At 45.4% G+C, this 22042-nt stretch overlaps 1 protein-coding gene across 1 annotated transcript in view; it reads left to right on the forward strand.

Annotated features, from left to right (window-relative positions):
• The window catches only part of GLI2 (GLI family zinc finger 2), a 66806-nt gene that overhangs the window by 9955 nt on the left and 34809 nt on the right, over positions 1-22042 (forward strand). The window contains 2 exon segments of the mRNA XM_009699528.1: positions 17065-17267; positions 18951-19142. Of these exon segments, the coding sequence (XP_009697830.1) occupies positions 17065-17267; positions 18951-19142 (395 nt within the window).

Raw genomic sequence — 22042 nt, forward strand, 5'->3', positions numbered from 1 at the left:
GTCCTGCTGCAGCTCATTTTATCTCTTTCTTACACCTCTCTCTACCCTGCACACACCTACCCAAGTCACTTATAACAGCACCTGGGTGCAGTCAATTATGCCTGAAAAAGTATGTTGAGGCGATATGAAATGCAGTCGCATTGAGCTTTTTGAGTTTAAGTCTCACTGAGAAATAAATGTGTGTTCCTAAATCCTGTAAGGGCCTTTGAAATATTTTCCTTTCAATCCTGTAAAAGCATCCTGGAGAAGAATTTGTCTTATTACTCCTCTTGTCCCTTCACAAGAGGCTTTCCTAGCCTGGTTCTAGAGCTACTTACATGGCTACTTACAAACCAGCTGCTGGACATGGTACCTGCTGATTGAATGCTTCATCTGAAAGCTGCTTAAGATCCCACAGAGTAACCACATATCCCAAATTACAACTGGTAGAGGAAAGACTACCAGAGTGTGGTTAATACGTTAAAAATAGTAAAGTTTCAAGCTTACAGCTGCATTAGGGCAATGTTCTTAGGTGCGTATTCTTGTTTGAGACTATTGTCTTCACTGAGAGATAAAACACTTGATTTCGTATTCTGTCTTTCATCCCAACTCATGTACAGTACGATATTTTACAAGAGAAAACTGCATTGTAGATGACAAAAAGCAGGATGTAGAAAGATACGGTGGTGAAGGAATGAACACATTCAGTCATCAGATCAGTAAATGAAAGAAAGATCAATCTAACAGGGATTAGCAAAGAAGGAGAAGAGATATTTGTAGAAGATATTTGAAAATAAACAATGAGCTGATGAGGCAGAGGGACATGCAGAAATTGATCTAGGCTACAGAACTGTTTTTAAGTCTCTCTCTATTCAGGAAAACACCTATGTATATACTTAATTAGAAATACCTGCTTAGGTCCGTTAACTTCAGAGGAACTTAAATGGATGTTTATATACTGTCCTGGAGAGAGGTGTTCTTCTGAAGATGCTGTAAAATAGAAATGTTTACTAAATCTCACTTGTGTATTCCTGCAAATAGTTTATATTAGAGATTTTTCTTGTGCCAATATGGACTTGGCAGTTGACTTCAGACCTGTTAAAGTAATGGATTATTTGCTGGTATTCTCATGAAGGGCTTCAGTTATGTTTCTTTAGGTAATTTTGGCAAAGTAGAAGTCAAAGCCTAATGAAAAGGGACTTCCAGATAACATTGCTGCGAGTCCAGCATTGTCACAGAGGTCCCAGGACTGGTGTCAAACATGCCAATTTGGAGGAGCCTAGCCCCAGTGGTACCATGCAGACAAGATGTCCTGGTGTTTGCTTCCTAAGAAGAGCAAGTCTTCAAGGAATTAACAGTGTTTGAGGTGCTGCTTTGAATAACTGATCACCACTCAGGTCAGACAGTGTGTTGGTCCTGCTTGTTTGAAAAGACCCTCAAGGAGCCAATGATATTTTCAGTTCTTGAGAAGGAACTGAAATTAGATCCTTGCTGCTGTTTTGCCCTATCATGAGGCATTTTGCGATAGTATTTTGTGGGGGTCAGGGTACAGCATGAGAATTAGTATATGGCAGGGACCAGGTCAGGGTGAATAACTCTGTTATCTGTAGACCGGTGGGAAGGATTTTGCAGTTGGTTCCCAGAGCAGAAATCATACAAAAGTTATTTCTAGCTTTTTCCCTTTTTTCCTGGTCCTCCAGCCCAACTGTTTCTCTGTAAGAAGTAATGCCATGAGCTGATGAAAAGTGAGGTTTCTGCAAAGTTTTATCCAGTACATTTGAATGCTTGAATAGTTATTACCTGTTTGTACATTATTTCCAGTAGAAGTCTCCAAACAGAGAAATAACCATAGTAAAATCAGTGTCAGCAAACCCCAAACCACTTTCTTCACTTGAAAAAACAGAAGACTTCCAAACTCCAAATCATTTTCTAGCCATCTTTGGAAAAGAAATCGTACACGCACATATAACCAAAACATTTTTCAGGTTAGGTCAGGAAAGTTCAAACCCTCCCTCAGGGCAGACAGCAATGACACGACCAGAATGTAAGAGACTAAAATGGAATTGAGCCAGGTTAGACATTTTACAACCCATGTCTTTTTAAGAGTCCCACAGGACCTTTACCAAGGACAAATGCACTGGACTTTTGGGCTTCAGTGGATAGGAATGACGGCCATTCCTCATCAGAGCATCGTCACATGGCGTTGCCTAATGAGTCAGAGGGAAAGGCACTCTCCCACCAACACCACTTCCTCTGTGTCCTGGGATTTTCTTTGCAAGTCATCTATTCAAGACTTGGCTAGGTCTTGGCCTCTCTTGGCATGTGAGATCTAAGCCTGGTATGACTCCAGACTTCCCTCGACCGCGTCTGGTTTGAATCCTGTCAGTGCCCAGATGAGTGTTACTGCAATAATAAGAAACTCTTCAAAGAGTTGTTTGTTTGTTTGTTTAAGAGACGGCTTCTGCGAAATGTGAAGGTAGGAGTACTGTGAGCTGTAACTTCTTTCCCTTCAGGTCCTGATGTGCTGATGGACCTCAGGATCCTATCAGCCCAATTTCTCCACACTTAATCTCTGCAGAGCAGGGTTTGCATTTCTGGTGAATTATGTGACCGTTTCTGATAAGGACAGATGGTGAGCAGAGACTTGGGCTTGGTTTGTGCATGGATGTCACATTGCTTCGGATATGTCACACTGGTGCAGTGTATTGGGGGAGTGACCTTTCCCAGAGTCATTCAGTGGGTAAATGACACAAACTGAGGGACAGAATATTCGTCAAGGTGTCTTGTGCTGAAGAGCAGATTGTGCTTCCTTCCAAAATCTTGTGCTAGATGCAGTGGTTTCCTATCCCTTCATTTGGTTTTTGACTGTGCTGCCAAACTGGCCTTTATCCAGACTCTGTTTGCTGTGATTGATTTCATTGCTTTCGTAAACCCAACCCCAACCCTACCAACTCTGTGTTCATTGGTGGCTTTTCTCCCAGGCAGGGCAATTTTGTGGTTCACACATTCACCAGAAAAATTGCTGCCGTCTATGAACTTCCAGTGCAGTAAGGATTTGCATGTACGTGTGTTTGTGTGTGTGTAGTCTTCCTTACTTATCAGTGCAAGGTCCCAATCTAATAATCTCCTCCTCCTGTTATCATCCTCAGTGGGCAAAAGCTAGGCTGAAAGATAATCCGCTTGCCTACAGTGCGTCATGGTCTGTACTCCCCTTGATTGCATTTGAGTTTCAAATGAAAGAACCTCTGTCTGGAGTCCAGGAGCAAATCTTTGGTTAAAATGAAACTGGAGACTCTTAGAAGCTGTTCTTGAAGGCTGAAGGTAGAAGATAGAGATGGTGCAGACAGGAAATCTGGTATCGGAAGTGTCACAAGAGCTTGACAAATGTGCCAGTAAAAACCTACAGGTACAATAGCATGAGCCTCATTTGTTGTTCATTTTTTGCTCGTCAAACTTTTGTGCTGCTTCATTGAACAGCAGAATGAGAACTTTCAAGTGGGACCTGTGTAATTAAAAGTTTATCTCCTATCCATAGATCCTTACAACTCTTCTTTCACTTACCCTGTCCATCAGATACTCTATGATTGAGCTTAGAAAATGGCCTGTGCATTCTTGTACCTTTTTTTATTGGCTAGAAGCTCTTTTATAGCAGGCTTGAATGGTTGTGTTAATCCTGACAGCATTCATGAGTACCAAATGTGTACTGCAGTGCTGGGTAAGAGTAATTATTTTGCCTTTACATTATGAACAGATTTAAAACTTGCACTGTAATGTGATGTGCATAGAGGGAATTGTTAATATTAGAAGTTCAGTTCCGGATAATTGAATTTCCTTGGTTACTAATAACACAATAGATTATTTAAAACCATAAAATATTTTAAAAGTCCACTTTATTTTCACCTGTTATGTCCTTTCCTTATTTTAACAAATCAAGCAGCACAAACAACTAAAAAAAACCCCAAAATATGCAAAGTGGAGGACCTTAAGTCCTATTTTCAAAGTAAACACTGAGCCAGAAGTATTTAGACATGAAAATCCCATCAGCAGCCTGCTTCCACAATAATGCTTGTAGGAGCTTACACCTCACTGATATCAACTTGGGCTGTAAAAGATACTTTGAGGTGCAAAAAGATGACTGATGGGACTTTCAAAAGCTGCTATCACATGGAAAACCTCACTGCTGGCATTTCAGCATAGCTTTGATTTCCAGGGTTGGTTGGTTTGTTCGTCACTGTGTTCTCTAAACAGATAAAATAATCCACTGCACCTGAGCAGTTCTGTTTTCTCATTCCCAGACCACAGTACAATGGCCCTGTGTTTGCCTTTTCCAAAACTGGAGAGAAATGTTTAAATAAAATTTTATGCTGAATTATTAAAGCCACTGCAAATGTTTTCATTAAAAATTGAGTATGTTTAATGTCTTTTCTCCTGAAGTTTAAGTAGAACCAATACTTGGTGACTTAATTACCCAGCAATATCTCTTTTTTAGATTTTTACCTTATATTAATAAAATGAATGTATTTCCAACCTAAGCACATCTCGTTTTACTGACTAAGTGCATCGTTTAAAGGGCACATAATGTTAACACCTTTTGGCTCGCCTGAGAGTTTACATCCTGCTACACACTGAATCCCATAGTGACCTTTGTCCAATGCGAAAAATAAATCATTTTATCTATCCTTCCTGATAAAATGTTTAAAAAAAAAATCCCACAACTCTCTGGTCATTTTAAACTGTCCCCAAAACGTACCTGCTTTCATTGAGGTTGTATTCAGGCTATCTAGAGTATCATCTGAGACAGACTTTGGCTGCTGTTGTGGATAGCAATGGCTATCACATTTGAGTTGAGCACCCACAGTTGGCCATGCAAAGACAGCAGCCGCCTCGTCCTTGGCTCTGCATAGTTCGAGGGCTTGGCAGAGTGTGTAGAAACGGGGCTGGAGGTCTCATCTCTCTCTTCACTTGGATGCTATAATGGGAGCGTAAACTGGTGTTTGGTGAGATGCAAGAAGAGTGTTTTTTGAGGTTTGTGGAGTGATGAGGAACCTCCTGCTTCTGCTCCCGGTCCAGTGGTACAGACACCAGAACTGTCACCATGAGGAAGATGTCTGGGGGCCTTTGCCAGCACTGATGCTGTAAAAAAACCCCTGTTTTTTGGGCAGCACCCCAAGCCCAGCTGCTATTCCCTGGAAAGGGGAGAGTAAAGAGTGGCTGTGCCTCTGCTGTTACTGTGTTTAGGAGAGAAACAGCTTCAGCGACTTGGTGTCAACCTGGTGCTTTTGGGAATTAGATGTGACATCTAAGGTTGGGTTGGGGTCATTTAAGGCTCGACTGAGGACTGGAGATACTGAATTTCCTACCTTTACCCAGCTGAGCTTAGTGCCCAGTTTTGACCTCAGCTGAAGAAAGGCTTGGGGCTTCTAAAATTGGTGTGGGGCACCATGCAGGCAGAAAGGCAGGTGAGAGCAGTGGCCAGGGGAAGCGAGGTCATGGCACAGCCATGAGGACAGAGGTCACTGGAGCTCATCACTTGTGGTGATGAGCTGTGCCGTGCTCAGATCTCCTCTCCTACCAGGCTGGCAAACACCAGACTGGCTGAACCCCAACACAACCACGGTGGATGCGTGAGGGCGGGCTTTTCGGCCTCGAAAGTGTGTGCATCACTCTCCAGCTAAGATGACAACGACTCTTTGAAATGTTTTTCTGCATTTGCATTTACAAAAGCTGGATAAGCCTTTTTGAAAAAAAAATCTGATAAGTAGCAGGCAATTGAATTAACCACTGTTGACTGTATTGCTGTCTCTTAACAAACTCCATCTGTATGGTCCCCCTTTGTAGACACAATTTTATAACTTAATTTCCCTACCAAAACATCAGTGTTTACTTAGTAAGAAATCTGTTCTTTGTCAGCTTAAAACAGTGATTTCTTTATTACCACTCTGCGCAAGGAATGACAGCACAGAGTTGGCACTGGAGCAAGTCTGGTTGAGTCTACAGCGTTGTAATGGAAACAGGGTGAACCGAGGGTCAAGTATAATGGGATTTGTATACAGAAATGTGTCTGCATAAGGAATAGCTGCATGAGATAAGAAATGAAAGATGAGGCCCGCAGGTCTCCCTTTGCATGACGGTGGGAGGGAGGTGTCGCAGTAGGTATACGACACTGCTGACATGGGGGACGGGGTTACCTCTGCGCGGGCATAGCAAAGATGCCTAAATCACAGGTGCGTGCTTCAGCGCTAGCTGATGTCGGTGGGCGTTGGATGGATTGGGGCGGTGGTGGGTGATTACTCTGAGAATGTCTCGTGTGTAATTTTTTTTTATTTTGGGAAGCATAGGGTCAATGAGGGTTTTTCAAGCTATTACAGTCTGTAACCTCCCTAAAAATTTTCCAGCAGGGTTGTCAAACATGGTGTAATGAATTTGGCCCAAATAACAACAGGCTTGCAGAGTTTTTTTGCTATCTTTCTCAGCACCTGAAGGATTTTTTTGTGATTCCCAAAGGTTTTGCAAACCACAGGTTGAAAAACACTAGTGTAAACTTTCAGCAGTAAACATCTGGGGAACTTCAGATCCCTATTCCTTCCTTGATAACTATGTTATATTTTCCTGTGTCATTGGAAAACTGGAAGAGTAGGAGAGCAACTGTAGAGAATGGCACCAATGAATCTGGGAGCAAAAGTGTTTTGGGAGGAAGGCTTTTCAACTGGCACGTGGACGATGAGATATAAAACACCTTATCCTTTCTTACCGTGAGCTGATGTTTTGGGGGGTAGGGACAGCATCTTGGCATGTTTGAAGTCTGTTGGAGTTGCACAGTTCAGCGAGCAGTGCTGGGGTTTTACCGTAGGAATGGGCTGTTTATCACATTTAGTTTTTCCTGCTATAAAGACTTTCTCAGCCTTATGCTGCAGGCTGGAGCTGATAGAGAAATACCAGTTGTTTATCACAGTCAATTGGAGAGAGATTCTGCTTTCTCTGAATTATATGTGTTCATCTTTTCCCTATGGAAAATTAACTCTCAGCTGAACATTTTCCAGATTTTAAAAACATCCGTGTTTCATTCTGATTCACTTTCTAATGATAAAAAAAAAAAAAGAAAAGAAAAAAAAGTGATCAGTTAAAAAGAAGAAATTAAAATTGAAGAGCTAACTTAGTGTTAGTTCCCTTATTTTGTACAGAAAACTCCAGACACTTCCAAGAGAAAAGCTTGTTTGGAATAAAAAGGGTTTTTTTTCCTTGCAGTCATATCAGTGAAAAACTTTTACCTAGTTCTGCTCTTCACCATATAATTGCTTGCTTTTCAGCATACTCGTAGCAAAGGAAAGGATGGTTAGATCAGCCAGCCTGCTGGATCAGATCTTACATTACATCTTGAGCTCTTTGAGTGCCATTAGCATTTCCTTTTAGAAGTGAAGAAATATTGACAGTTTGGTAGGTTATCTCGCATTTTACTGCACGTTAGGGCACTTCAAAGTCTTTATGTAGTGATGGGAACTGTCATGAAGTAGATGTGAAAAGGGCCTTTGGTCCAACTAAACCTGTCAGCAAGAAGATTTAGGGCAGACGGTTATTATTAGAAATCAATGTATTTATTATATATTGTTCAGGAATATTTCCCTTTGGAGGTTACTGTGAGTGCTGTTGCTGTTTAAAATGTGTCAAATGTGAGTAAAATTAATTCCTGCAGAAAACCCAGGGAGCCTCGACCTAAAGCTTTGCTATTATAGGAATGCATGTCTTTTACTCCTTTGTGCTGTGATGCAGCAGAGGCAGGTAGACACACAGCATGCCGGCAGCATGCCTGGCGTGTGCGTACATGTGTGTGAGATGGGTTTCTCCGCAGCTATCGCAGTCACCTCTGCATACAGAGCTCCTCTGACTGCTGTGTCTAGAAAGGCTTTGTTGAGATCTGTGCTCTAGCTGTTCACCTTTCATTTTATTCCCCTTTGTAAGCCATGGTTTTCTGGTTACTTCCAGTTGGTTACAATAGCTTACTGCTGCTTAGAGCAAGCACAACATCTTTCTAAAGCCTGAATACCAATGGTTTTCCTTGGTACTTCTGAAAGGAGAAGTAGGACATTTCAGGCTTTTTAGAATTAGTTGGGTGTGGGTTTTCCTTCCTTGGTGTCTTGTTTAGTTATAGGACCTTGGATTATGGGAAGAGGACATTCCCAATAGAAAAGGAGCATATTAGCAGCAACATTAATGCTGGAAGTCGCTGTCCTGGAACAAAGATTCATTTTCCGTTCACCCCGTGATTTACAGCACATTCCAACCAAGTGATTTGGCTGTGGTCTTCTGGCATAACATTGTTTGCCCTTTCCTTGACATTTTGCATATAAAGAAAAGTTATGAGCTTCTTGGGCATTTAAGGTACCAGGAAATGCAGGAGTCTACCTAATTTGTTAACATGAAATTATAGATGTCAGACATAGACTCTGTTAGTTAACGTTGGTTAGAGTAATGCTGCAGCCACTTGATTGTATTACAGTCATGATGAAGAGGAATGATCCTTTTTTGCTTTTCTGGGATATGACGGGTATAGAGCCAAGGCAGATTTAAAGTGTAATGAATGAATAAGCATTTTCTCTGGTTTGCTTGACTCTTCCATGAGCTCCACTGCTGTGGTGTTGCTGTCACTGACTTACCCTCTCCACAGCAGGTTAGTGCTGGCACAACATGGAAAGGGGCTTTTCAGAAGTACTGTAGGAATACTCTTTTAAATGCTAAACCTTTCTGTAGCACTTGAACGTTATTTCCTTTTAAGGGAGAAAACTCCTCACCCAAAAGTAGAATGACAAGAAGACACTAGGTGCAGGGATCAAAAATTCAGGTTTCCTCCCCACACACATACCCTTCCCGTTTGTTTTCCCAAGCCCGGTGTCTTCACAGCTACAAGCAAAGTATTCACTCGAAAGCGTTAATATCCTCAACATGTCCCCCAGAGAAATCAATCAGATGCAAAGAAATGGCTGTGTCACATCCAACACATCTTTCCAACACCCATTTCCCACATGCCCTCACCAGCATTGCATCCTCTCAGATCTCCCTCAGCTTCCTACTCAGCTCTGCCACCAGGATCTGGTCCATATCTACACCTCTCTCTATCTCATTCCCCACCGCTTCCCACCTTGCTTGCTCCCCCTGCATCCACCATGCCACTGCCCAGCCCTCATCCCCTCCCCACCCTGAGCCTGCAGCATTTTGACACCCCAGCACTCGAATTTTGTGACTGCTTGAATCAAGTTCTTGTGCCTGGTGGTTTCAGCCTGAAGTTCACATGTCTCCAGGTTTGCATCGCTCCTTCGGTCTGTCGCTGAACTGTTTTCATTGGCTCTTGCACTTTTATTCGTATTTTCTTTCATGCCTTTTCTCCCACTCTCCTTCCTTCTCTCCCCCTCAGCTACCTTCCTTGAAGTTCCCCTTCTTAAAATATGCTGCTTCTCTGAAGGCTTTCATCATTAATCTCTCAAGAAACTATCTTAGAGACTCATCTGCTGTGCTTTGATTTATTCGTTGTGGGGTTTTTTTGGCGGGTATCTCACAAGAACTGAGCTGGTCATCCTTCTACCTCCGTTGCTAAAGGAAAGCTTGTGTGAAAAGGTGGGCTTTCAGAACTTAAATTAAAAGATCATGTAAGTAAGATAATTGGATAAAAAAGGATATTAGGATCTGAAACAGAATGTTTACTTGCTTTGATGTGCTTTGGGAACATATGTCTGCACAGTGGGCTGTGTGGCTGATTAAGTATAAAACAACCTAAGAAAAAATCACCACTATTAAGCTTAAATCAAAGATCTCTCCTCAAGACACTAATTTGATTTGGGTTTGAAGGTCCCATATCAACTTTAATTTCTACCTTTGATGTCTTGCTTCTTTGTGAGTTGTAAATGGAGGGCAACCTTACTTATTAAAAATTTGCATTTTTCTTCCATTTTAAAAGCAAATATTGATATTGTTGTTGTTATTGTGTTGCAGTTGTGCCTACAAGTGTCAGCCAAAACTAGACCTGCATTGTGGTAAATGCAGCATAAATGCAATAAAAAAACGTACAAGGTTAGGAAAGCTTCTAATCTGAGGACCAATTCCTGTGCTCATGCTCCCAACTTTGCTGCCTCCAAACGTTGTCCTTGTCCCCATTAAGGCTGCCAGCAACCTGTGAGCTTAAGAATGTTGTTAACTTCTGGTGGAACTTAGACCCCAAAAAAAGTTTCAAGCTCTAAACCAAAATGCTTTTGATTTCATTGATAAAAATAATAATACTCAGGTGAAATGAAATCTTTTGTTCCATTTGTTCTTGGTTTTAGATATTTTAAACTTAGAATTGAAGTCAGGTATGTTTGAAAATGGAATGGTCTTTTGAAAGGAAAAATGAAAGATGTTTACCCTTTTTTCCACTGTTAAAACAAAAACGTCCTTTTTCTTACCTGGAGCAAATATATGAAATTGGCTTCATGTGATAGAAGTTGCATTAAGTCTTCAATATGTTTTTCTAAGGGACGGAAAAAAAATTGTGCTAAGAAATTGTACCCACCTTAGGTTATGATACTGTTTCCGTGGTGTAGATGGAAAACAGAGGCATCAACACATTGGAGACCTGTTCTTGTTGCTCCTGCCGTCAGCAACAGTTTCTTCTGACTTCAGTGGTACAAGATTAGACTTTAAGGCGTGATTTTTAAATGTACTTAGACAACTGCCATTACCAATGCATGTAGAGTGGGACTCTTTGTAGTGCCTACCTAAATCCTTCTCAAAGCAGTGCCCTAACAACAAATCCACAAATAAGGGATTTTATATTCAGAGATTTCTGTCTGTTAAGGCCCAAAGGAATTATAGCAGTTATCTGATCTGACATCTGCGACATAGGATTCCCCCCTTTAATTTCTACAGTGGGAGAAATTACTCTTTCCTACTATTAAAACTTCAAATCTTGAGGTACACTTAGAGCCCATCTTTTAGAAAAACATCTAGTTTTGCTGTAAAGTCTTGCAGCAGTGCTGAATTTACCACTTCCGTCCATAAACCCATCTAATAGGAACTTGCCCTCGCTGTTAAAATCTCTTTTTTATTTTTCATGCTTTCCATGCCTCAAAGCCATATTTGAGGGGAAAGGAGAAGGCGGGAACTGCTCGAAACATGCCCGTTAAATTTCTGCAGAGAAGCTGTAGCAATTTTTGTCCAGCTTCACAGTCTCCGTAACAGCTTCTTGTAAGTGAGTGCATTAACTGCTGAATTAGCAGAGGTAGCTCTGATTTTCTATATATTCATCTTTGTAATGAAAAAAAAAAAAAGAGAAAGATATTATTAACCCCATTTTAGAGCTGAGAAAATACAGGAAAAAGAAGTAAAATTACTCGTGCTGAGCATCCCGGCAGGGGAGGGCTGGGAGTGAGCAGTGTCATCTCTTGGGTCCCCATTCTGATCTCTTCCTAGCGGGACATAGGAGCTGGCGTCTTCAAGTTGATAGCCCTATGTTCGAGCATCAGGTCACTTTACTGGATAATTATCAACTTGTTGCAGTGCTGGGAGAGCTGGGAAGCCTGAATGATTCCCTGTCGCCTCATTACCAGGCTGCCCCATGCTCCCTGGCCGTGGCTGGGGGGGAGAGGCAGCTGCAAGGCAGCTCCTTGCCGCTCCTCCTGGCACATCCTCCGCTCTCTGAGCCGAAAAAATGGGAGGTGGGAAAATCTTTGTGAATGATCAAATGCCATGTGAATTCGATAGTCGTGGCCCAGGTTTGACCTTTGGAAGGTACCTTGTTTTGAGGGACCTCATGGGGTTTGATACTGAGGGTACCGCACAAGTGTCACGACCTCTCGCCCTTCCTGTCGTAAGGGACTTTAAATCAGAAATAAACAGAGGTGAAGTTGAGGGGCTGGCGAGAGCTGTTTAGACTGAATCGTTTAGTGTGAATCCTGGGGCATTTTAGGTTTCCTGCTGGGTACAGCTTTGGCGTCCCATATATAGAGTGTCTGCCACGAGCGTGGTCCATTTTGGGGGCATCTGTATGGCTCTCCTCCATCTCCTGCAGATGTTGGGTGATGGTCTCGGTACACAGGACTTGTGAAAACCGGGCTAGGAAGTTTTATTTAAAACAAAACAAAAGCAAGGCTTTTTATATGGGGTTTAGATGGGATTGTTGGCCTTAAAAGCTTTTTTCTAATAGCAAAACTCTACCAGGCTACGCCTCCCCATGAGCAGCTCTGTTCCTAGCTTCCATCTCTGGAATTATTATACAGCAAAACAATTGCCTGCAAGTGTCCATATTCCATTAAGCATATGGAAAAGTATTCAGCCCTTTGTTTTCCACTGAATGAATATATTTGGCACATAAGTATTAATTTAGACTAGTCATGGGACATTAGTGCTGGTTAATTGTCCCCATTTTTCTGGAGTTTATTTAACTGACGGAGATTATTTCAGAAATGTGCAACTTCTTTAACTGTTGCATTCACTGCTGGATGCCCCTTGCAGAGGCTCCAGACCCATGTGCAGCAGTGAGGAGATGGTGCCACATCTCTGCCACACAAGATTTTGGGATTGCTGGTGCATCACCCCAGGGGGAGAGCAGGATGAGAAAAAGTCACCCAAAGGTCCTGTTCATAGCAGCCAGCACTGGTTTCACCAGTCCCCGAGGGGTTTCCCTTCCCAGGAGCCCAGGCTGACTCCTCAGAGACGATGCTGCTCCTCCACCATGGGACAATGAGGATCCTTTCGCAGCCCTGCGTCCAGCTGCAATGCACTGACCGCAGCACACACACACCTCCTGTGTGCTGCCCCACAGGCTCCAAGGCACACGCAGGGACACGCTGGTGCACCTCACTGAAAACTGTGGGGTGAATTTTTTTGCCTTGTTTTCCAAAGAAAAGCTACCAGCTCCTTCCCCCAGACTTTGGGATGAGTCTGTGGAGCTTCAGACAAGCTTGTGCTCCTTTCAGCAAAACCCAGGTGGCAGGAAAATGAAGCAGATCTCTTTTCTCCGGTGAAGGACAGTTAAGGAGTGACCAGCTCCTGGGAAACTACTGAAATCTTCTAGTGTCCCACCAGCAGTGTGTGTCATGTCTCAGATGCTGGTAGTTCTCCCTGTACTGGTCATGCTCCTCTGCTGCTGCTTGTACGCGCAGCTCCACGGTCCTGCTCTGGAGGCGGCTGGAGCCAGGTAAATAGTGGAAGGATTTCTGCTCTCCCAAGGCCAGTTATCCACTGCACCAATAAAGACCTCCTCTGTAAAGCCTTCAGCAGCGTGCGTGTCCCCAGTATCACCATGAAGCCTTGCAGCCCTTAGATGGGATCAGGTAACATCTCCCCTACCTCAATGTCTCCCTCTGTTAGAGAGCAGAGAAGGGAGAGCCTCTCCAGGGTGGGGGAGGAAATTAATCCAGGCTCTCGTACTTCGTCAGAGATGCAAATTGCTCTACAAGTCCTGAGCATTAATTATAGAGCCTGGGCTTCTCACCGGAGCCGCGGGGAAAACAGGCCCCTGGCTCCCATTAAATTTAATGGCGTTTGCACACCCAATTCCCTTAGCCTATTTGAAAACCAGAATCCCGGTTTCTTCAGAAATGTATGCGGTCAGGTGAAATCCCTCATCCTGCTGCAGACAGCAAGATTTTTACAGCGTTGGCTTCAGCAAGGCTGGGAGCTCTCCCCCAGGCACTGGGGTGTTTTCCTTGTGCCATCTGCGGGACCCAGGGAGGGAGCAGGGGGTGATGTATGGGTAGCAGAGGTCTGGGCAGGGAGCTCTACGGACACACCAAGAAACCCAGCTCTGGCACCACAGAACGATTGCACGGGCTGGTTCACCGCACCAAGCTGGAGATTGTTCTGCTGCGGGGTTCAGGGCATGGGGATGGGGAGCCCCACTTGCCTGGGAGGTGAGCTGGGCATGGGGGCAGAGCTGCCTTCCCCCAGGACCGCTTCATCTCTCATCTCTTTAAGCCACTGTGTCTAAAAAGCAGCAGCTAATTGTTCTCCTTACCCAGGAGCAGACCTGTGAGGCTACGGCTACCTCTCACTGTGTATTTGCAGAGTGCTGATATGATGACACAATGTGGGATGTGGGGATTAGATAAGAAATAGTGCCAGTGGCGCAACTGGAAAAAAGAGGGAAAAAACCCAAACTTTGGCAAACTTAGGAGCAGAGGATCCCTCTGGCCAAGTGAGCCCTTCCTAGCGGGTAGCTACTGGAAGCCATGTTATTTTGGGATGTGCTGTGCTGTGGGATGGTGTTTTGCCAGAATTGTAGGTGTACAACGGTGAGAGGCGATCCCTGCCTGGGAGGGCTTACAGGAGCCAGGCCTGGCTGAAAGTACGGCTGTCTTCATCCACAGGTGGAGAGATGCACCAAGGAGAGGCTTTAAGCAGAGCCTAAATCAGGCTTTAGAGCAGAGGCTTTAAGGAGAAGCCTACTCTCCAAACCAGTCTTGATGCACTGAGCCAACCTCGTAATGAAACACCACCCGGGTCTCCGGCTGCATGCATTTTGGGTGAATTCTTGATCTTTTTCCCAGTGTTACCTTTTTGGCTAGGGTGGAGTTTTCCTGTTCTGAGAGACTCCAGCATTTCTGCCCAATTTAGCACGGAGAAAATGAACAGCAAACCCTTCATATTGTTATACACATTTTAGATGTCAGCCTCACAGTTTGATCAGCAGAGGCTCCAAAGGCTCGTAAACCTGGTAATACATAGTTTCAAGCTTGCATCAAAGAAGTTCACAACCCTTTTGGGATAAGCTGTGAGTACTGATGAAAGAGGGAACTTATTGTATATGTAAGAAAACTTCTTTCATGGCTTATGTATTAAGGCAGGCTCTGTGGCCCAGGGAAGATTGGGGCTGCTTTTAATTTACATCCCCCCTTACTTATATTAAGTCTTCGTCAGAAGAAAAATTAGTCAGATGTTTTCTTAATGACATCATTTTTTTTAATCCTGTTTCATTTTTTCCAGATGAGGCGGTGGAGATTATTAGAAATGAATTGAAACTAAATCTGGAACAGAGACTTTGATTCACTTCTCCCTCCTCCCCAGTAGAAATAAATTGGTCGGCTCCGTGCTCAGCCGCCTTTATTAGCAGCCCCGACAGAAACCAGCCCCAGCGGCCTCAGCTGCAGCTTTCCCGAGCTTGCCGCTACTGCGGCTGACGTCATGGCGAGAGGCACCGGCGGGTGACTCAGAGAGGGACTTTGGTCGCCTCATAATTTTGGTAACGAAAGGCCATGGTGAGGCAGGTGGGGAGGTTATGAGGTCTGAAATAGCCATGCCATCATAAGTTTGTCTTTCAGTGCTGTAAAAGAAAACAGGCTCGATGCTGGTGGGTGTTCCTCTAGCGAAACCCTGGTCTGGGTCCAACAAGCGCGTGTGTGTCTGTGGCCGTGCATCTCCGTGAGTCCTTTATATCTGATAGGTTTTCACTGCCTTGTATTTCACACCAGCGAGCCACGGAGTGTATTGCTACAGGAAAGTACTTTGAACTATAAATATTTTAAAAGGCATTTAATTTACTACCCATCAGCAGAAAGTGTTCAAAAAGCCACAAGGTTTACTAATTTATCAGAAAGACAGAGAAGCACGCGGAAGATCAAACAAAGACAAACGTGCTTGTAAACTGCTGAATAAGTCTGCAAAGCTTATATTACATTTCTGTGCGGTTTTGTTGATATGCAAGTATTACAAATAAATTAAAATGCATCTGAACTGTTGATAAGGCAGGGTGGGACCGAGATCCTGAGGTGCAAGTGGCATGTCTAAACTGCTCAGACCCTCATGTTTGTGGTTGTCTGTGCATGGAGAGACAGATCTTACATGCACTCACTAATGGCATATTTGGATATTCTTAGGGAAGGACCTTTGTAACCCCATCCCTTAGCCCAACCCACGTCCCAGATCCCTGACCTCCAAAACCCTGTATCCCCGTGGTCTCCCATGCCTGGAGTGCAGCCCCATGGGGTGCACATCCATCTCCCTCAGCTTTCCCAAACCACCCAGCCAAGGACAAGCACCGTCCCTGCCGCGACCTGTGTCTCCACACCAGCTCTGCTTCCAGCACTCTGTGAGTACAGAGAGAACTAATGCAAAGCAGATTTTGCTCTTTCGCTTTGCCTACTGACAGCTCAGCCTCTTTTGGTGTCTAGCTCAGATTTTCTGCTTCTCAGGTCAGGGCGTGTAACTTTTTCTACCCTCCTTGCACCCTCTGTGGTTTGTCTAAGAGGCTGGAAGGTACAGTAGGAGACGTGTCTGGGAGATATTTGCACACTTTCTCTTCCATCCTTGCTCACTTTGCAAAAACTACTTGAGTGCGAAACATGCCTGTGACTTTTTTTATTTTGTTACCTGCTGAATCCCTCAGCATTTACTGACTTCTTTCTCAGGTAGCATTTGGCCTGAGGAAGATCTGAACCATTTAAGCAGAGGTGGCCCCCAGAAAGCATGCAATAAAACCTCTCATGAACTTTTGCCCTCTGAACCGTACCGCCGACCTGTCAAGGAGGTTTGTGCAAGCCGTGATGGACGTAGGCGGGGAGGGCTGCTCTGCTGGCGGTGGCTGAGCCATGCATGCTGGGCTGAGCGAAGCACAGCTTACCTCAAGATCATATAAGTATTCCATGTATCATTTATGTCCTTTCACAGGCAGCCCTGTCCAGGGCTTTGTCTGCACGTGGCAGCACTAAACAAGTGGATACCCAGGGGCAGCAAGGAGCTTGCAGACTCTGGGTTTGCCTCGAATGTCTTGATATAGCCTCCTCTGTACGAGGAGATGGGGTGAGATCTCTAGCACAGCGTGTGCTCCACACCGCCTGCGTGTGCAGGCACTGCTCGAAGCAGCTCATGCCCCTTTTCACGGCAGCCCAGCTGGGGTGAGCGACCTTGCACAAATATACGTTTAGTTCAATGCGGGTGTGGGTCTGCAGGGACCTTGCACTGACTTCAGGCTCCGCATATGCCAAGAGAGGAGTTTTTTCCCACCATGTGCTCGAACTCCTCCCTCGCCGGAGAAGGTGGTGGGGTGGGAGGGAGAAGGGTGGCAGGCGGCCATGCCCGTCCTGGGTGGCTGTGAGTGACAGCGTGTCTCTGTTTCCTTCCCAGGCCTCCTCCTCTGAGCGGCAGCCCCGTCATCTCTGACATCTCCCTCATCCGCCTGTCTCCACACCCCGCTGGGCCCGGCGAGTCGCCCTTCAGCCCGCCGCACCCCTACGTTGCACCCCACATGGAGCACTACCTCCGCTCCGTCCACGGCAGCCCCACGCTCTCCGTCATCTCTGCTGCCAGGGGCCTCAGCCCTGCTGACGGTAAGACACTATGCTACTGGTACTGGAGTAATTTTGTAGTTCGACAGCACTGAAATTCCCTAAAACCCAGGGATTTTCAGCCACAAAGGCTCCACAGCTGCTCTCTGAAGTGGGAGAGCTGTCTCTTTTTGTTTCCCCCCCACCCTTTAACTACACATTTGTTTTGCATCATTGCACTAAGAAAGCAGAGCGTGAGAATAACTATTACCGCTGGATCATATTATAAATATTTTGCTTAAAGTACGTTCCTTTTTGCAGTGCTTTTGGCTCTCTTATGAGTTTCCCTACTCTTATGTCTCTAGTGGGAGCCCTGCTTCCCCCAAAGAGGGTCACAGTCGCTCCAGCTGCCTGGCCGGGCTCGGACTGACGTTGCAGAGATGAGGCAATGCTGGCTGGGTTACCCCCTGTTGTCTTTGTGTCTTGGGGCAGGATGGCTCCTGGGTGAAGGACAGGGGCCATACTTTCCTCCTCCTTACTCTGCTGCCCTGCAGCAGCTTTTGGGAAAGGCAAAGGCATGTGAGGAGCTGGCGCTGCGTGCACGCAGAGGTAGTGATGCTCTCCGAGACCTGGCAGAATCCGTGTCGGGGAGCTGGGGGCAAAAACGGCTAAGCAGAGAAAGGGGAAAATGCACGGCTCTGCTTTCACTTAGGGAAGTGCAAGTCATGCCTTACTTCATCAGAAGTGCTTCATTACACAGTTGCAGGCAGCTGGCTCAGTGCCCAGGGAGCAGCCGGGGTTTGGGGACCCAATCTCTGCACACCCGGCAAACCCCAGCATCTCTTGGCTCCTGAGCTGCCACAGGGGCAAACAGCCCTTCCCTGCCCCAAAGCAAAGTGTACCAGAGAGAAACAAGGCCCCCAGCTTAGTGTCTGGCAGCATAAAAACATCTTCTAAGGCTAAAAAAAACATCGCTAGGGTGATGGGGAGATGCATGTGTCTTCTTCCCTCCCCCAAAACGTCATTCGAACTCCCAGCTGCCCGCCATGAAGAGGTCTGATGGTTGGCATGTGTGTGCTCTGCCCCGTCCTCTCCTTCCAAAACCAGTTTTGTTGTTCACTGTGGAAAAAAAGACATTGTGTTTTGGGTTGCTTTGCTTTTCTTTTTATTCTTTTTATTTTTTTTTTCTTTTAAGGCGGTGGTATATAAGTTAATGGGGCAAGCGGGTGGGGAGGCAGGTTTGAAAAATTACAGCTGGGAGAAAGTGAGCGTAATTGGCTTTGGCAGCCAAAATGGTTTTATGCTTCCAGACACTAAACCTAGCTCTATGCATTAGACCTTGGCTTTAATTTCCTAGCGCTGCTATCGGGAACTGGGCTGCATTTGTCTTTCCTTCCTAATAGGCAGGGATGTTAATGCTGACAGGGTTACTGCTGCTGGCGGGCTGGGCCCTCTCCCCCCTCCCTGGGGTGCCGGCTGCGTCTGAACGGGAGGATTATTAGAAGGGGGAACGAGAGATTGTTTATAAATTTGCGGAAATGGAGGAATGCAGAGGCCCCAGCTTAGTTTCTTTTGTCCGCAGAAGCACGCCCAAGCGCACGTCACGAGAGCCCTACGCAGAGCCGTGCGGCCAGGGCTGGCGGGGGGCGCGGGGGGGAGACGGGACCGCCAACGTCAGCGCCGAGGTCTAATGTTGCGTTGGGAACCTTCTCCCCATGTTTTTCTCCTTATCCGCGGCTCCAGCAGTGGCTCACGAGCACCTGAAGGAGCGAGGTCTCTTCGGGCTGCCCCCACCGCCACCAGGAGCCAACCCCGCCGACTACTACCACCAAATGACGCTGATGGCCGGCCACTCAAACCCCTATGGGGACCTCCTGATGCAGAGTGGGGGAGCAGCCAGCACAGCCCATCTCCACGATTACCTCAGCCCCGTCGACGGTGAGTAACGGTCTGGGTCCTCCCCGGCATGGCCAAAATTTTGGGGCAGATGCATGGGACTGTCCTCCAGGTAGAGGTTGCTATATATGGTCACTCCACCCTGCCAAAACCCACGAGCGCTGCACTATAATTTTTGGCTAAAAAGGTCGCCTTGTTCCATATATATGTATAAAATATACATAATTTAAAACAGATACATTGTAGCCTCTTTGCTGGGTCCTCCCCGGCATGGCCAAAATTTTGGGGCAGATGCATGGGACTGTCCTCCAGGTAGAGGTTGCTATATATGGTCACTCCACCCTGCCAAAACCCACGAGCGCTGCACTATAATTTTTGGCTAAAAAGGTCGCCTTGTTCCATATATATGTATAAAATATACATAATTTAAAACAGATACATTGTAGCCTCTTTGGGAGGATGGCATGGCTGCTGCATCGGTAGGAGACAGGCTGGTCCAGCGGGCAGGGCGTTGCTGCTGTCCCGTTGCTTTGGCCAGGGGTGACCACAGCATGCCTGGGGGCAAGCTCCAGGTCCAGCACCCCATCCCACCCCGTGTTTAGCCTGGTTGGTGTCTGGGGCATAGACTGGCCATTTCCATGCATAGCCATGCTCAGCATGATGGACCTCTTGTCTTGGTTGGGACATCTCAGGTCCCCAAGGAGAAAAAATACGTTAACGGGGAGCCACAGTGGAGAGGGTATGTTACTTTGTGGGAGAAAAAAATTGCAGGAATGTGGTATTTATGCTAGTATCGGGTGTTATAAACCCAGAAAGTTCTCTCTCCTGGCTAAATGAAGAAGAAATAAAATTGTGTTAGGCACTGTGGTGCTGAGTCACCCCTGCAGCCTGACCGCTGCCCTGGTGAGATGGGTGAAGTCTATCCGGAAGCGTATCTGAAGTCCAAGTGATTTTTAGAGCTGTTAGGAATTTCTTTCCTTTCACTTTATGCCACGTCTTGTAAGAACTGGGGTTACACAGATACTACAGAGGGCAGTTTGGGGATTATTTCTGCTGCAAGAAAGAGAAGTCTCAGCTCAACTTTCAGATCACGGCTTCTGTTTCCTGGACTGCCTTTGGATTTGCTTGTGGACCATTATAATTTTTGGAGTGGAGATCTGCATCATTTCATTACCGCTTCAAAGTTTCTGTTGTTGAGCTTTTAAGATGAAAGACTTTGCGGTCTTGCTGCTTCATACAGTGACTGGTTTAGAATGATAAAAGCTGTTCTGGCTGTTCACTGATGGAGGCTTATAGATATTGCTAACAAAAAAACAATTTCTCATCTGCAGCTGCTGTGGAAGTTTACCTGAATAGTCATTTTCTGCTGCCAGTTCCTAGATTAATCGGAAACTTGCATCCCAGTCTGAAAGGGAGAGCACATGCTCCTTGGTACCATCCTGCCTCTAGCACCCAAAATATATTCTGGGCTTCTCTGCTACAAAGCAGCTGGTCAGTAAGACTGCTCTGTCTTCCCTCCAAAGGGTTAATGTCTGTGGTTATAGCAGATGGGTGCAAACCAGCCTTGCCAAGTTCTCCTTGGGCTCATGAACAAGACTCTTTCCTCCTTGCCTCCTTATTAGTCCATCTCTGACCAGCAGTGCCTCACTGAAGTGCCAGATAAACAGCCAGTACGGGAAGCAAACACAACTGTTTTCATGCTAGCGCAGACTGACTCTCAGCACACCAAGATGCTTGTCCTCTGGTTTGCTGAAGGTCAGTCTTTATCTGAAGTTGTCTGAGATACTCCCCTTGGCAGAAGACTCTTTTACTGCTTGCCCTCTCCTGAAAACAGCTCTAGAGTGAATCACGTATCAAAGGTCCTGGTTTCACACAGCCAAGCTCATAACCATTATTCACTGTAAAGCCAAGGCTTGCCAAACATTTCTTTTGATCTTTTGGTAAAGCATTGTTGATGAGTAACTGGAAAGTCTTTTCTGGGCCTTCACATGCTCTGTGTGAGATGAAAACTTTCAAACGTCATGAGGATGTGACATGAGACACCAGAAGACTACTTTTTAAGAATGTGAAAAGGAGTAGCAGCTCAGTGCCAGTCTCTGGTCTAAGTGTTTGGGTTTATCCATCAGCTGGAGAGAAGAGAGAATTGTGCTTTATCAAGGCGGAGACTAAAATGGATGGCTCTGAAATGCTGGCTGAGGAACCAGACTCTCCCTCTCTTTTTAGAAAGTTATTTCAAAAATTTAAATCAGCGGGGCCTAAGTAAATAGTTGAACAGATAATTGAATAAAGCATCCTCTTATGGTGCTTTTCTGAGACAAGAATATCAGTAGCATGCATAAAACCCCAGTGAGTCACTACCTCAGAGCATCTGTCATTCAGAGAGCCCTTTTCTTCCCAGAGAGCCACAGAATGTAAGAACTTAACAAGAGTTAGTTTGCTGAAAATGCAGGCAGCTCCCATTAAACCACACGCAGCACCATCACACATCTGTGATAACACTGGCACCTGCAAAAGAAAAAGCAGCAGATAAGCGTATATTAAAACTGACCTATTCAGTGTCACATCACCTCCAAACATCTGCAGGTCCACAGGAGCCCTAGACACTGGGTATGGTAGTTCTTCCACAGACATATCTCTGGGCCCTTCTGGTTGCTATAATTGCATTCCTTGGTGAACTTCTCAATGCCTCCATGTTTGTCACTGCTTTGTCATCCCATCAGGTGTCTAGGGTCAGGAAAAGTAATAGGACATAAGTGTCAGCTGGAGCTTGTTGGTACTGACCATGTGTCAGGTCTGCTGAGTGTTTAAATGGTGACTGAGCTAGGGTGTCCCAGAGCTGCATCTCTTTAGGAGGGTTTTCACTGTGCAGCTGAAAGTAGTTAAATCACCAAAGTAGACTAAATTTAAGTTTTATGCACGAGACTGTTGGGGTCTTTGGACCA

Source organism: Cariama cristata, unplaced genomic scaffold (genome assembly GCF_000690535.1).
Source record: "Cariama cristata isolate BGI_N322 unplaced genomic scaffold, ASM69053v1 scaffold10624, whole genome shotgun sequence".
NCBI lineage: Eukaryota > Metazoa > Chordata > Aves > Cariamiformes > Cariamidae > Cariama > Cariama cristata.